Below are 16,190 nucleotides of genomic sequence, written 5' to 3' on the forward strand. Positions count from 1 at the left end.
CAAATCATTAGCTAAAGTTTAAGTAAACGTCGCGTGCTCAGTCTACATTATGACGTCATGTTTCAGACGTAAAACGTACACGTTTTGTCTTCGGAAATAGCCGAAGAGAGTAACGTTATTCCGAACTTTTTTTAAATTTCTTCTTTCATTGTTTATCAATTTAATTCATATATATATATAACGCGGTAATAAAATCGAATACTTTATTCAGTATCTAAAAGTTCAGTTCTTGATGGTAATGTTTTTATTTTCCATCTGATAATTTGATAAGATATATATAGAACTAGTCGTGTTTCTTGATTGAAGCACTTTTGAAGCTTATCTGGTGTCCTCTTTTATTTCTTTAAATTCAAATTACCTATTATTGAAACACTAGAAAATTTTAATCGAGATTAGGGGCAATAAACATCGATAAGTACCAGTCAATCAATGATCGAACTAACAAAATGGCTGCCAATATGGCGGCGCCCAGGGCTGGAAGAAAATTTTTTTGGCCTTAGTACCCCTGATTCAACTTTCATTTTTCACTGATTTTCTTATATATACGTGTTACCATTAATCCTCGCTTCGCGAGGCGGGCTTCGCCCGCCTCTCGCTGCGCTCGGTATAATGATATATTTAAATCACATTGTCATGATATCTGTAATGGAATGGGAGAAATAATGATGAGCCAAAGTGGGATTTGAACCTAAGCCCCCAGAATCTCTAGTTAGATGCCCTACCCACTGAAGTATCTGGAGTCAGCATTCGAACCCAGTCTAGCTAGGACATTCCTCCCCTCTTAAATGATCTTCACCCTCATTTCCTGGCAGTAGTTAACCTTCCAGGGGTTGGCACTACACCAAATGTAATGGGATTGGAGAAATGAAGATGGACTAGATCAGGATCCTATCACAAGCCCTCTAAATCTATAGTCAAGTTCTCTACCCAGTGAGTGATTGGGCGCCGGTATTTGAACTGGTCTGACCATCCACTTAATTACTCTTTCAAATCACAAAATATTTGATTAACCAGATGACGTTTGTAAAATTTTTTTACCCTCTTTTACATACTCTGTAGATTATCAATAAAACTTAACTGTGTTAACAATGATTAAAAATGCATGATAGGAAAAAAAAAAACCCCAGAACCCTTGCATCTACTCTCTTGTCAGGTACTAATCCTCTGAACCTATCAGAGTAATATTCAATATTCAACCAATGCACATCTCCACCATTACAAAAGTTCAATAAAAAAGAAAGACAAAACTTTTTACTTGATGAGAACATTTGGCTTTATCCAGATTAGACCCTGCTAGTCAGTTGCTAAACACAAAATGCTACTGCTTTTTCCTCCTTGACTGGTTTCTTCATCAAACAGAAGTTAAAAATTGTTGCAACGTTGATAAAACAAAAACAGTAGAGAGAGAGAGAGAGAGAGAGAGAGAGAGAGAAAGAGAGAGAGAGAGAGAGAGAGAGAGAGAGAGAGCTCAATACATACCAAATTTAAAAAAAATATATACTGTATTTATGCAGTTTGTACATTTATGAAGATTTTTAAACAAGTGTTTTGTTTCCTATGATTGTAGTTCCAATCGTTCACAGAGAGGATTGCAGGTGTTAACATTGATGTCATCCACAAGATCAGACATCACGATGACACCCCTGATGTAAGTTGTTTCTGTTATTTGCATCTTTTTCCTCATCTGATAAATGGTGAACTTCATCATGAACTTCGAATAGTTGAAGGTTACACTGAGACAAATGATGACAAACTTCAGAAGAGAACCCTATGAGTAAGGAGTTCTGCATTAGTTTGGTTTGTACTCTTATGTGTGTCATCAAATGCTTTATTTATTTCAGGAAACTTCAACATATTTCTGTGAGGCATTACAAAAATGGTCCGAGTTGAATTGCACAGAACATTTCAGTAAGTTTCTTTTTTCTTCATGTATTTATCAACGAAATTATAAACCCTTGCTTTTAAAGATTATTGCTTGAGTTTTTTATGATTGATAGGTACTGAATAATTGATTTGATTTGTTGATATTTTTCATGTGTGTGTTTTATATAGCAAACTTTAGGAAAGAGATAAGTGACCAAGTACAGACCTTTGCTCAGTTAGTCCATCACAAGGTAAGGCATTGACAGCTATTACATGTATATAAAGAAACATTTAAACAGGTTTTTGCCCTTAGAATTTGGTCCTAAATCTGGTTTCTAAATACATGCAACATTAATGATTTATTAACATTTGTTAAAGGTGATGAAGCCAGATGATTTCAACTGAAATTTGTTACCAAATTTTTATTTCTTTCTCAGGTTTTGTGTGTTTAAAGGATATAAAATGTCATGCCTAAAAAAACACTCATAATTTATGAATTGTAAAATGAATAACTCTGTAAAGTTTAACAATTCCATTTTTGTCATATTGAACTCTTCTATTACAGGAAGAAATAATAGCTGCTTTAAAGACACACTTGGCTATTCCTGATAGTTTGGCACTTGGACCCCTTCTGAAGTAGGTCATATTAAATGGGCCAGAGAAGAGTTGCTCAATATGCATTTTAGAAACAAATACTGTAAAGCAATGTTTTTAGTGATCATTTTTTTGCTTTATATGTAATCATATTTTTTTTGCCGAAGAAAAACACATCAAAATAAGTTCCTTATTGTGTACATCAAAAATCTTTTAAAATTCCTTAAATTACTAATTTAAAAGCAACTAATTAAAAAAAAATTACAAATTTGATTCATTTCTAATAGTTTGCAACACAGGGAAAAAGAAACCTTTTTATACAGTGTTGTAATAAGTATGACGTAATGAAGATTTGGTGTAATATACATTTAATTGGTGTAAGGTGATAATCAAAGACACGTTTTTTCCTCTCATTACAGCCTCTTGGTGCAGCTGGCTCGAGATCTACAGACAGACTTTTACTGCTATTTTCACGATTTCTTTGACTTGCTGCTAAACCTACTTAGCAAAAATGCTCAGGACCCTGAACTTCTAGAACAGATTTTTTCAGCTCTGTCATACATATTCAAGTTCCTGTGGCGTTACCTAGTCCGAGACATCAAAGATGTTTATCAGTAAGTTGATTTACTAGAGGGTGTCTGTTTTAAGTACATGTATCTTGGCTCTGTAAAAATGATTTAAGAATTATAACCAAGTGGTTGATTATTATTAATAAGTATTATTTATTCTATCTCTTCTAGGTATTTTTCCACTTTATTGAGAAAGAATAACAGAGAGTATATTGTCAACTTTGCTGCAGAAAGCTTTGCCTATCTGATGAGAAAGGTACTACTAATTCTTTTTTTCACACCTGTACAAGTTACTTAATAACAAATTTACTTTGGTAGCATTCAAACTGTATGACCATGTATTTGCAAATGCGAGCTGCTTTTTCTAATGGGGAATTTTAATATCCATATAAAATGGAACTCTGTGTGATAATGAATGTATAATTTAAGAATGTGTATGTTAATCATAAAATAATCATACATAATTAAGGTCTTCCGTTTTCCAACGGAAGACCTTATTGTTTTCGTTCGGTTTCTTTTTCCCTATTATTATTATTTTTTTTTTTCTTACAAAATTTGTGCAGGCGATTTCTCGGAAATGGCTGAACCGATTTTCGTGAAACTTTCAGATCTAATAGATATTAGTCCGAACTTAATATACATTTTTTTATTTTGATGACGTCATTTCCGTTCTTGAGAAAATGACGTTTTAGTAATTTTCAGAAGGTCGGCTTGTCCAGGGATCTCCTCCTAAACGGTAAAAGATATTGAGTTCAAACTTTCAGGGATTGTAGACAAGAGATTGTAGATGTGCAATTTGGCATTCATATTTGTCATGCTCAAAAGGCGTTAAAGCTCGCCTGGTCCCGAAAATTGAGACTAAAAAAACATCGTAATTTTTCATGGTTTTCTTGGTTAATCTCTTTTCTGAAAAATATTTTGTTAACACAAGTAATGCAAAAAAAGTTTATATTTACAAGACCTTTCATTTGATATCGAGAAAAAGGGGCTGACCCCTAAAATTAGGGGACCAATGGGCTCTAAAGTCTTTTATTTGTAGCCTTGTACTGAGGGGTATTTTGAGAACGGTTATAGAAGCAAATATGTTTATCTCACAGTTATGTATCCAAGCAATGTAATGATTTTATCATGTGTTACGTAATTAGGGGTTTTTAGGGGCCAAAAGTCCAGAATTTTGATTACATTTATCTCAGAAAGGAAAACTATTTTGAAATGCAGTATAGAAGAAAAGATGCTCAAAATGATGTATTAAATCATATGTTATTTTCAAATTTCATTAAACGGCCCCTATAAGGAGTTAAGGGATCGGCCCCTAAAATGTTCTTTCCCATATATCTCAAGAACGGTAACGAATTTCTAAACAGTTGTTGAACAAAATGTGTTCAGATTTAAATGACCTTTTATAAGATATCAAGAAAAAGGGGCTGGCCCCTATAATTAGGGGTCCAAAGGGCTCTAAAGTCTTTTATTTGTAGCCTTGTACTGAGGGGTATTTTGAGAACGGTTATAGAAGCAAATATGTTTATCTCACAGTTATGTATAAAAGCAATGTAATGATTTTATCATGTGTTACGTAATTAGGGGTTTTTAGGGGCCAAAAGTCCAGAATTTTGATTACATTTATCTCAGAAAGGAAAACTATTTTGAAATGCAGTATAGAAGAAAAGATGCTCAAAATGATGTATTAAATCATATGTAATTTTCAAAATTTCGTTAAACGGCCCCTATAAGGAGTTAAGGGATCGGCCCCTAAAATGTTCTTTCCCATATATCTCAAGAACGGTAACGAATTTCTAAACAGTTGTTGAACAAAATGTGTTCAGATTTAAATGACCTTTTATAAGATATCAAGAAAAAGGGGCTGGCCCCTAAAATTAGGGGTCCAAAGGGCTCTAAAGTCTTTTATTTGTAGCCTTTTACTGAGGGGTATTTTGTGAACGGTTATAGAAGCAAATATGTTTATCTCACAGTTATGTATAAAAGCAATGTAATGATTTTATCATGTGTTACGTAATTAGGGGTTTTTAGGGGCCAAAAGTCCAGAATTTTGATTACATTTATCTCAGAAAGGAAAACTATTTTGAAATGCAGTATAGAAGAAAAGATGCTCAAAATGATGTATTAAATCATATGTAATTTTCAAAATTTCGTTAAACGGCCCCTATAAGGAGTTAAGGGATCGGCCCCTAAAATGTTCTTTCCCATATATCTCAAGAACGGTAACGAATTTCTAAACAGTTGTTGAACAAAATGTGTTCAGATTTAAATGACCTTTTATAAGATATCAAGAAAAAGGGGCTGGCCCCTAAAATTAGGGGTCCAAAGGGCTCTAAAGTCTTTTATTTGTAGCCTTTTACTGAGGGGTATTTTGAGAACGGTTATAGAAGCAAATATGTTTATCTCACAGTTATGTATAAAAGCAATGTAATGATTTTATCATGTGTTACGTAATTAGGGGTTTATAGGGGCCAAAAGTCCAGAATTTTGATCACATATATCTGAGAAAGGAAAACTATTTTGAAATGCAGTATAGAAGAAAATATGCTCAAAATGATGTATTAAATTATATACAATTTCCAAAATTTCGTTAAGCTGCCCCTATAAGGAGTTTAGGGATCAGCCCCTAAAATGTTCTTTCCTATATATCTCAAGAACGGTAACGAATTTCTAAACAGTTGTTGAACAAAATGTGTTCAGATTTAAATGACCTTTTATTTGATATCAAAAAAGGGGGCTGGCCCCTCAAATTAGAGAACTTAAGGGCTCTAAAATCTTTTATCTGTAGCTCTTTACTGAGGGAAATTAAATGAAAGGCTATAAAAGCAAATATGTTTATTTTACAGTTCTGTATCCAAGTAATGTAATGATTTATTCATGTGTTATACATGTAATAATGATATTTTAGGGGTCAAGAGTCCATAAACTATGACCACCTATATCTCAAAAAGTAAAATTTTTTGAAATGCAGTATAGAAGAAAAGATGCTCAAAATGATGTACTTTTCAAAATGCAACCTTCAAAATTTGGTTCAGCGGCTCCAATAAGGAGATAATGGACTGGCCCCTAAAACTTTTTTTTCTCAGATATCTCAAGAACGGTGACGAATTTCAAAACATTTGTTGAACAAAGCTCTTATCCCTGAAACAAAATAGTATCTGGCCCTTAGAATGTAGACCCTGTTTTTCTATTTTAAATCATGTTTAGCTGTTAAATAGCAAAATCAAGATCGAACATATATCTCAAATTCTAAAATCAGACGGAAGACCTCCTCGTTGCTCGCAACGAGATCGTGTCTAGTCTGTATTAATAGTTGCATAATATTTCTTTCAGGTGAAAAATCATGGAGAGTTATTTGATTTTCTGTTCCTTACCTTGGAAGAATCACCTGAGGTAGGGGTTACTGATAACATATATAGTTTGGTATGTAGATATGTAATAACACCAAACTTCCATTGTGCTTGGTGTATATACAATGAAGTTAATCAAAGCAAACATTTTCAACTTCATTTTATGTATATCAATCTTTAAGGCAATAATTAGATGTCAAAATGTAAACAGTTTGTCAAAATACAACAAAAATATTGCTTTATTGTAGGACTTCATTTATTAATTAATGTTAAATGCTTCTTGTTTCTGACCCAGACTGCTGAGGGAGTGGGCCGTTTGTTGTTTGAGATGGTCAAAGGCGTACAGAAACAGTTCCACAGCTGTACCCAGAAGGTGGGCTCTCTTCAATATGCTTCTCTGCAAATACATGTGCAATATAGATATGTACTTTGGGAGTTTTAAATATCTGTCCAATAGTTTTTATTTTTTTTTGTATAATGTTAATTTTGTTTATAAAGTTTTATTTGAAAGATGTTTCTTTTCTTATTTTATTAATTTTTTTTTATATTGTTAAAAATTCATTGACTGGTTTCAAAATATGAATAGAGAAATATAATGTGCAGCAAGATAAAGCTCTGTGTGCTACCAGTTTCTGTTCATATTGATAGTTAAGGCATCCTGAAAGCAAATGTTTATTTTGTTAAGTTTGGTACTGGTATTCAATATAATGAACCCAGTTTAGATATTGATGATTTAATTTTTGAAATTTTGCATATAGACATTCCCTATAGTGCTGAAAAAACTGGAGGAGTGTCAAGATGGAAAATATGAACAGCTGCCCTGGGACCATGTAGAATCAGCAGTCACTGAAATGTTTGTAGCAATGGCAAAACACACAGACAAAAAGAACTCATCAGAGATATGGAAAGTGTTAATTGTAAGTTTTGATTTCTCTTTGTTTATTTTTAAATAAATGAATATCAGAATTAAAATATTTGTATCAGTAACCCTTGATTTATTGACACATGGGTGATTTTGTGAAGTATTGTACATGTATGTGAAAAACTGACATTGGTCCTGCTGTCTCTGATGCTAGATGACCGTAAACTCTTATTGTTGTATTGAAATATTGAGTTTTAGTCTACCTTATTCATCCTGGTCTTAACTATTTGGAAAGTCTGTTTAAATTAAAAGCATTTTATTAGAATAACCAGTAAAAATTTTCACTTTTTTTTTATTAAAAATATGAAATCTGTGTATTTCTGAGGATTTGTAGGAATGTAATCTCTCATTGCAGTCTGGAGTTGATGAGGTACACAAGTGCTGGGAAAAAGCTGCTAAGAAAAACAAAGAGAAAATCTCCACCCACTTGTTACGACTTTTACGATTAATGGGCATGTGGATAAACCACAAAGGAGGAAAGATTATAGCAGAGCCTGAAACTGTAGCACAGGTAATTAATCCAAAATTCGAACTTCATGTATGAATTATTGATCCAAAATCACATTAAAAACTGATCTAGTTTAGGGATTTCAAAATTTTAGTATGAAATTGCTATTATTGCAACAGAATTATAACAGAAAATAGAATTTTCCTGGATGCTGGAAATTAATAATAATATTATTTGTATGGCTTTATTTAAATATGAGCGCGCAGGGTCTGACGAACAAGAAATTATATTGGTGTGGCCTTATAGGGTATTTAAAAATCACCTTGTCTGTTTGTCCATCTGTCTGTCATTTTGCCTATTCATCTGTTTATGATCATTCAATAAATACATGTATAATTTATTGTTGATTTTGTTTCAGTGTTTACTGAGCATGCTAAGGGGAGACCACCTGCCCGAGGCTGTAGGGGGACAGTTGCTGGAGGATGTGTCCTCTCTGTTGGTGACCTGTACCACTGTCTTACCTGTGGAGACCACAGTCAAACTAGTCACCAGTGTAAGTCACTGCAGTAAAACCCAGAAAATGGTCTTGGTACTTCATGTAAAATGCACATCATCTGTCACATGAATGATTTCAGATATGAGAGTCAATCTTGAAAGTCTGAATAAGAAAAGGAAAACCTTTTCTAATCTCACAGGAGTTTTACAAACTTTGTAATTCTGTCTTTCAGTAACAACTTGTAGAGCTAAAATGTGTAGATACACATTAATATATTTTCAAAGCAAAGATTTTCAAGTTAAAGAATGATTTCTGCAATTAATAAGTTACATAAATTAATGTTTATCTTACAGGTTTTCAAAACTAAATATCCAGAAAGTCTGGTCTTCTCCTTTACCAGAGCTGTTCTTGACTTACCAATATTTGAGAAGGTATCTATTTTATGACACTTTGGGTTTGTTTTAAAGCAAAACATGTTTGATTTGATACAAACACTATTTGATAAAAGGTACATATATATGGCATATTGTTTTTTCCAGTTTAAATATAAGAACTTGGTATATCTTTAAGGAAAACAGACACAACAATTTATGTTGCTAATACTTTCACTCATTGAGACTGCAAAAAAATTACAAAATGAGACTCTGCAAAATTACAATTTATGATAAGCTTGTCTCCAAGTATGAGGTTGTTCTTCATACCATTGTATGATGGTTTTATCTGTAATAGCTATAAGAACAGACAAAGCAATTTTATAAAATTATAAAAATGGTATTGAATTGGAATTTTCTGTTATCTCTATAGGATGTTTTGCCCTCCCTGCTGCCCTACTGTCACCAGGTGATGAGTGGGAGGGACCAGGCCTCACATGAACTCACCATTCATCTACTGACACATGTCACTCAACAGAAAGCCCCGCCTCCCACTGATGGCAGTGAGCTGGCTCAGCTGCAGGCATACATGATGGATTTCGGAGTAACCAAAAAGTAAGTTCATTTTACACTTATTAGTATCTTTTTCATGACAACTACCTATGGCAATTGAACCTGTGTATTTTCTTGATAAAAATATGACTGATAATTATATGAAAGGACTGGTTTGCTAAACGAAATACATTGTACAGTAAAACACGGTTATAGGGAACATGCTTATAACAAATTGACGCTTACAGGAAAGTTATTTTCATTCCCTGTGACTTTTTTTACATGTTTTAAAGGGACTTGGACACGATTTGAGCTCAAAATTTTAAGTTTTATTTTTCCATTTTTAATGTTTAGAATGGATAATATGTGTATTTTTAATGCTTTGTCAAACTTGAAAGTCAGATATTGAGTTATAAGCAAGATACAGAGTTTGGAATTCTTTGTTTTGTAAACAAAGCTCAAGTCTTGTTATTGTTTACATACGTGATTTATTGGTATAAGTTTCAATCGAGTGTTTCTTCTTCTATTGATAATATATTTTGAAAACACATTGAATAGGTTTTCCATGTTTCCCACAAGTTATTATGTCAAAGAAATGATAATTGCATACTTTACATTATTTGTAAATAAATATAAGACTCGAGCTTTGTTTACATAACAATGAGTTCTTACCTCTGTATCTCCCTTAGAACTTATTTTCTAATATTTACGTTCTACTGTGTTTTTCCATTAAATTCCGTGATGTTTAAATGCCTCTAAATGCAACAAGTAGTCAAAGGTCAAATTGACGAGTTTTATTATGACGTCACAAACGTTGAACGCTGTAAACTGCAACGTCACAAGCGAAAATCAAAGTTCACGCTTATGGCTGTTCCTGTGGCTCTTCCATTAATAATAACCTACCCTTAGGATAAGATAGGAATTTTAAGGTATGAATCACATTTGCAGACAAGGCAAGAAGTTAAAAAAAATGTAAATATAAGCATTAAATCATGATTTTTTGAAGTATACACTCTCATAACTGCAGCGGTGTGTGCATACAAATTTTCATAACGCGCTAATGCGCGTTACTCAATTTGTATGCACACACCACTGCAGTTATGAGAGTGTATACTTCAAAAAATCATGATTCAATGCTATAATATTTAAATTTTGGTCAATCATTCAGAATGTGCAAGTTAACCATTTTATATATGAAAAATAAAAATTTTGACCTAAAATCGTGTCCAAGTCCCGTTAAACTTAATTGATATAATGAATTACTTTTATAATGAAGAAAGATTGCCTGTTCCTGGCACTTCGTTTTAAGCAAGTTTTACTGTATTTGCAATTTTGAGGTTTTTAGAAACTTCTCTTTTTCTTGCAGAAGAAATAAATTTGGTTTTCAGAATAATACAGGTATAATTTTTATGTTTTCAGGACTGGAGTTCCCAACCACATCATGTCTGCTTTGAAGACAGTGTCAGCATCAGACATAGTGAAGGGTGTCAGTGATTTACCTGATGTGTGGTCAGCATTGGTTCTCTTACCCCATGTCAGGTAAACTCAGTTGTATAGTGAAAATCAGTTATTTATAATGTCAGTATTGAAAAAATTATAAAGTTAGTTTTAGTAATTTTGATAAAGTTTGTATACGTTTGTCAGTGGACCTCAAGTTTATGAAAATTGTTCAAGGTAGTTAAAGGAAAAATATATATATTAATTACGTAAAATTGATTGTTTAGATTGATCATCTGTTTTACAAATGTAAAGTAATTCATGCACAACTCCATACTTAACACTGAGTGCATGTATTACACTGCTTTAACAACTATCCTTTTTGTAATTTTAGACCAATACTGGACAAGAAAGAAGCCATTCAGTGTGTTACTTCACTATTTATGAATCTTTTAAAAAGTGTATCAGCAGATACCAATGAGATCTCCAAAGGTAAGTTTTAATAAAAGAAGCATTTTAACGTAGTTTTTATCAAAAACAAACTTTCAACAAAACATAAGTTTTTTTTTTATTGATACAGTGTAATGCTTTGAATTTGTTGTTCCTCACAATTTTTTTTCTGCTCTTTGCATAAAAAAGGCAATTTAGTCTATATGCAGTAACAGGATGAATTTAAATTCTGCCAAGAATTGTTTTTACTTTCTCTCTTTCTTTCTGGTGTAGGTGAAATTCTCCACATCATGTACCACTGCCTCCTGGCCTTGCTTTACATGCAGGAGGATGGGGAGATGTTTGAATGGATTCCTCAGGCAGAAGTTGCTTCCCTTTTAAGGTATGTAATATTAATAGAAATTGTGACTCACATCTCCCAATAATTTACAGAACAATCAAGACTGAATCTTTTTTTAAATTAATTTTTTCTCCATCAATCTCTGATGTCTATTTACTTTATAGAATTGTTATCATTTTCTAGTTTTTCTGTAACTTGAATATCAAATGCTTCCATAGCACTAATGCATTGTCATTTTACAATCAAACTTTGTTGCAGTAGAAAAATTTCCTTTGAATTTTGTATCTTAGTATACTGCTGTAACATGTAAAGAGGTAGCCTGTTCATCTCTTTCTTTTTGTTGTGCTTGTTGTTTCCCTTGACATTTACAAAATAAAATATGGCCAGTCTTGTCCAATGTTCATCTGTGTATTGTACATGGGGATTTATTTTCTATAAAATTTCTTTAAAATTCTCAAGTGAAGCTGTTCAGTGTTGATCAGCTTAGTATAACAATTCAAGAAAAAGGCAGAAAAGTGATAGAAACAATTTGCTGCAATCATCAATTTTATCAAACATAAATTGTGGGTTAACATCAATAAAAAAATCATTTTTTTAATATCAGCTTTGGTTTAATTGTAGCCATTACCCTGAGAACATCACAGTCCTGGAAATGGCTGACCTGTACTTCACCCAGGCCTTACTAGATGGCAGCACTAGTGTCACCTCTGAGGAGTCGCTGCTACAGGTGTACCAATCGTTAGAGAAAAACCTGACCTCTCCCTTCTCCAAGGTAAGATCATTATATTAAGCTACAGTGCACCAACCATTGGAGAGTGAACCTGTCCCCTCTCCTCTCCAAGGTTTGATTATGACAAGCACTTTTTTATGAATAGGTGTATAGATTTAACCTTTAATTGTGTTCTGTGTGTGCATGTTCTAAAAATTACTTTAACTTCAAAAGCCTCTCATTGAAAGGGTCTCATTGAAAGGCAAGAAATATTTCTGTCATGGTCTTTTTTTTGGTCAGTGAGAGAATTTCTTGTATTTGTGACAATTGAAATGGTTGTAAAAATGTAGTTGATTTAAAGAAATGAAATAAATGATATTGTCCAAAAGTCATTTTTTATCAAATCGTCTCAAAGTCATCTTAAACATAGACACATAGAGCAAAATGAAAAAAAGAGCATTTAAAAAAGAATAAGTTCTAAACTTGAGGTTTGAGAGAAATTCTGTTTATCAATGTGTATACTTATGTGTCTTACATGTATGTTGTAGGTCCGTATGCTGACATTAAGGATCCTCTCCCAGTTCTCATTCAGGCTGCCAGCTCAAGAGGATGGGGTATGTTATAAAGTTCTAGAGTTTTAAAGGTTGAACAATTGGGAAAAACAATTACATAAAAATATCAAGCTGTAATGGTTAACCTTAGCCGTTTAAATGACTGACATCTATTCGGTAAAACATGGATACAGCAAATACACTTGCAATGAATTACTTTACAGGGATGTCAAAATTTATCAGATTAAATTAGTTACATCTCTAATTAATCGAAATTGTTCGTTCTTGGCACTTTGCCAAATCATGTTTTACTGAAATAAGTACTGGGATTGTAATACTTCCAAAATTATATTTCTTAATTTGTTTCAAGTATTTCTTATGACACTGAATAAAATCTTGTGATTTTTGCTGACAGGATCCCAACAGGCTGGATGTATTCAGGATTTGCCTGGAGGCAGAGTTAGTTCCCTTGAATGTTCAGGACTTCCGGAGAAAGCTGCTCTTTTTACAAAAGCTGCAGTTTGACATTGTTCAGAAATCCATCCCTGTGGGGCCATTTACTCTGGTCAGTGGTGAATCTTTTAATAATATGCTAAAGGTCTTTTTATGGTAATAATGCAGCAAAATAACTCCCTAACACATTTACGTAAAAATGTAGCTACCTTTGTTAAATAAAAATTTGTATAAAATGTGAAAAATGTAAAAAGATAGACTGAGAAAGACAAACAGTGATTCAAAGCTTACGATAAATTGAAATTCGATATTCAGTAATATTACAATAATTTTGTTTATGATTAAAGTGCACTTGTTTTATTTCATTTGATAAAGTATGGAAGTGGAAACCTTCAATTTCCACATATACATGTACACATCACAAACCATATCCAACTTTATGAATATACAGAAATCACCTAATTGATCATTGATAGTTTCGATCATTGACATTACAGGTTCCCCTGAGGTATTTGATTGGAGCTCTCCACATAAATTTCAAATTACTATGGGAACCCCTGACCAAACTTATCGCCAGCCATGCTGCTGGTCTGGATAAGACTGTGTTCTGGGAACTATACAGACAGACCCTGCAAGATGCAGCACACAAATGTGGTAAGACAAAGATTTCTGTTGTCAGAGGTAAGGTAATATAGTGATTATAATGAGGTTTTCTTTTTGTTCAAGCTTGTTTCTTGTGAAGTTGACAGTACTCTATAAAAAACAAGCAGTGTGAATTTGAATGGGAGAAATTTGTTTGAAATCGATACATGTAGTTGAAAAGTAACTACAATGGCATTTTTTGAAGGCATTGTTAGTTTCCTTGTAAGACTTTAGACTTTATGAGAAATATTCACCTTTTTTTTATCTATACTAGTTGTTGAGCATAATGGAAATAAAGTTTTTAAGAAGGCACTATTGATTAGCTTTTAAGAATTAAGAATTTTTAAGATATCCCATTTTTCTCTTTCCAGAGGAGGCTATTTACCAAACAGAAAACAAGCCCAACCCAGAGGAGGAGGAGGAGTCAATGGAGGAAGATGACAGTTTAAGACAGCTTTTTGTTGAGAGCTATAGATCACATGACACAGCTGAGAAACCAGATGAAGTTAACTTTAGGTTCTATCTGTGGAAGTCCATGCGTCTGTTTCCTGAGCTGTGTGAGAAGAAAAACAGAGATGTGGTGCCTTTGTTCTTTGACTTCATAAGGTTTGTTTTGATACGTAACTGACTGCTCAAATTCTGTGTAGAAACCAGTTGTTTACTCTTGACGGATACAAATTATCCTGCCTGTATAGTACTGTGGGTTCATTGATATTCATCATGGACATCAATTTATGTGGATTTTAGAAAAATGAACAGCTTTAATGATATGTTAATTTATGGACAACCTTCCGGTTGTAGTCCGTCACTTATCTTGCATTGATAGACATTTGATTTTGTTTCCCAGCTTCACAACAATTTCCATGAAAATTGGTGCACAATGAATATTGATGAAATTACAGTATCTTAATCCCGGGGTTTGACCTAAGAAAAGATTTTTCCCTTGTCAATATTTTGATACAGGTTTAGTGCATACACTTTTTATATTAATGAGGCTGTCTTCATCATGCATATAATTTAATTGTCAATTTATATTTTTATTTTCCAGCAAAGAATACTACAATGTAGATCTGTCAGCGGCTCCCACACAGAACATACTGAAAAAAGAAACACAGGTGTCAGCTGAGGCTGAGGAGGAGGAGGAGGTTGAAGAAGAGGAAGATGAGGAAGAAGACCATGTGTTAACCAGAACCGAGAGTAAGAAGAAGGAGGAGGAGAAGATAGAGAGGAAAAGGAAAAAGTCAGAGTCCAAGTCAGAATTGTAAGCTTGAGGGAAATCAGATAAGATGAGTATAATATAATCTAAAAAATAAATGCATTGTACACAGATATGGTTTTAGAAAAATTCTTATTACCGTAGATCATTTTCATCTGATCCTGGAATGATTAGTTGGAAAATGAAACAATAGCTGATGATTTATATCTACAAATGTAAATGTAAAAATTTAAAGATGGATAATACTCTGTGTTGATCGATATGATTAAAAAAAACTCCATATTTTTTCTGCAATTTTCTTGATATACTAGGATGACCAATAGCAATGATTGGTAAAATTTAAAGTTCTGGTTTGTTTTTTCCTGTGCCAACATGTATTATATGGAAACCAAGTAACCTGATCTATTATTCTGAACTGTTAAATTTCGGCTTTTAGGGAAGAAGATATTGATGAAGGCCACAAGAAGGGAGGAAAACAAAAGAAAGGAAGGTTGCAGGGGAAGATGGTGAAACCAGGGAAGTCAGATGGCTCCAGACTTAAAAGCAGAGCTGCAACTAGGTATGATAAAGAATAACTAGTTCAGACATTTGACATACAGGTACAATTGTATATTCCCCCCCCCCCCCCATATTAACATACATTTGTAAATGTATATTAACTATTTGGATTCACTTTAAATGGTTGGAATGTGGTTTGGTTTTGTCAGTGGCTATATGAACATAATCATATTTCTTAAGAAATAAAGGAGAAAATACTCAGTAGATGTAAATATGAAAAGATAAAGTGAACAATAATTTTCATGTATTTACTGTGTTGCAGTGGTTTGTTGGTTCATCTGGAGCTGTTCAGTAAATTCACCAGTCCCAAGTCCCTGTACAGAGAAGCTGAACTACGACAGCTGTATGAACAGGTAGGGTACATACATGTATTTATGAACAAGAACTGTGTAACATATTCAATACAGGTTATCTATGAAGGCTCAAACAGGTACTGTCCAGGTTTTCTTGTACAAGGTAGAATTGGTTTATGTATCATAATTTTGTTAAAATATTTGTCATGATTTAACATGCTTTAATGTTATTATAAATGTAGATTCCAAATTTAAACACAAGGAATTAATATCTGCATAAAATCATGAAAAGCACTCAAGTAGATTTTAAAATCTTTTTTGTTTTTTATTTTCTGACAAAATTTGGTACTTAAAATTTATTTTGTTTTTGTGATTTGAT

At 33.0% G+C, this 16,190-nt stretch overlaps 1 protein-coding gene across 1 annotated transcript in view; it reads left to right on the top strand.

Annotated features, from left to right (window-relative positions):
• The window catches only part of LOC128183809 (small subunit processome component 20 homolog), a 37,407-nt gene that overhangs the window by 511 nt on the left and 20,706 nt on the right, over positions 1-16,190 (top strand). The window contains exons 2-25 of the mRNA XM_052852965.1: positions 1,568-1,648; positions 1,842-1,908; positions 2,053-2,114; positions 2,429-2,499; positions 2,877-3,071; positions 3,198-3,282; positions 6,357-6,416; positions 6,669-6,746; positions 7,132-7,290; positions 7,651-7,806; positions 8,162-8,296; positions 8,593-8,670; positions 9,044-9,225; positions 10,582-10,701; positions 10,994-11,091; positions 11,323-11,431; positions 12,011-12,161; positions 12,647-12,712; positions 13,065-13,214; positions 13,600-13,756; positions 14,116-14,350; positions 14,793-15,005; positions 15,397-15,519; positions 15,781-15,871. Of these exons, the coding sequence (XP_052708925.1) occupies positions 1,568-1,648; positions 1,842-1,908; positions 2,053-2,114; positions 2,429-2,499; positions 2,877-3,071; positions 3,198-3,282; positions 6,357-6,416; positions 6,669-6,746; positions 7,132-7,290; positions 7,651-7,806; positions 8,162-8,296; positions 8,593-8,670; positions 9,044-9,225; positions 10,582-10,701; positions 10,994-11,091; positions 11,323-11,431; positions 12,011-12,161; positions 12,647-12,712; positions 13,065-13,214; positions 13,600-13,756; positions 14,116-14,350; positions 14,793-15,005; positions 15,397-15,519; positions 15,781-15,871 (2,922 nt within the window). The remainder of the gene's footprint in view (positions 1-1,567; positions 1,649-1,841; positions 1,909-2,052; positions 2,115-2,428; positions 2,500-2,876; positions 3,072-3,197; positions 3,283-6,356; positions 6,417-6,668; positions 6,747-7,131; positions 7,291-7,650; positions 7,807-8,161; positions 8,297-8,592; positions 8,671-9,043; positions 9,226-10,581; positions 10,702-10,993; positions 11,092-11,322; positions 11,432-12,010; positions 12,162-12,646; positions 12,713-13,064; positions 13,215-13,599; positions 13,757-14,115; positions 14,351-14,792; positions 15,006-15,396; positions 15,520-15,780; positions 15,872-16,190) is intronic.

The sequence above is a fragment of the Crassostrea angulata genome, chromosome 5 (assembly GCF_025612915.1).
Source record: "Crassostrea angulata isolate pt1a10 chromosome 5, ASM2561291v2, whole genome shotgun sequence".
NCBI classification, from domain to species: domain Eukaryota; kingdom Metazoa; phylum Mollusca; class Bivalvia; order Ostreida; family Ostreidae; genus Magallana; species Magallana angulata.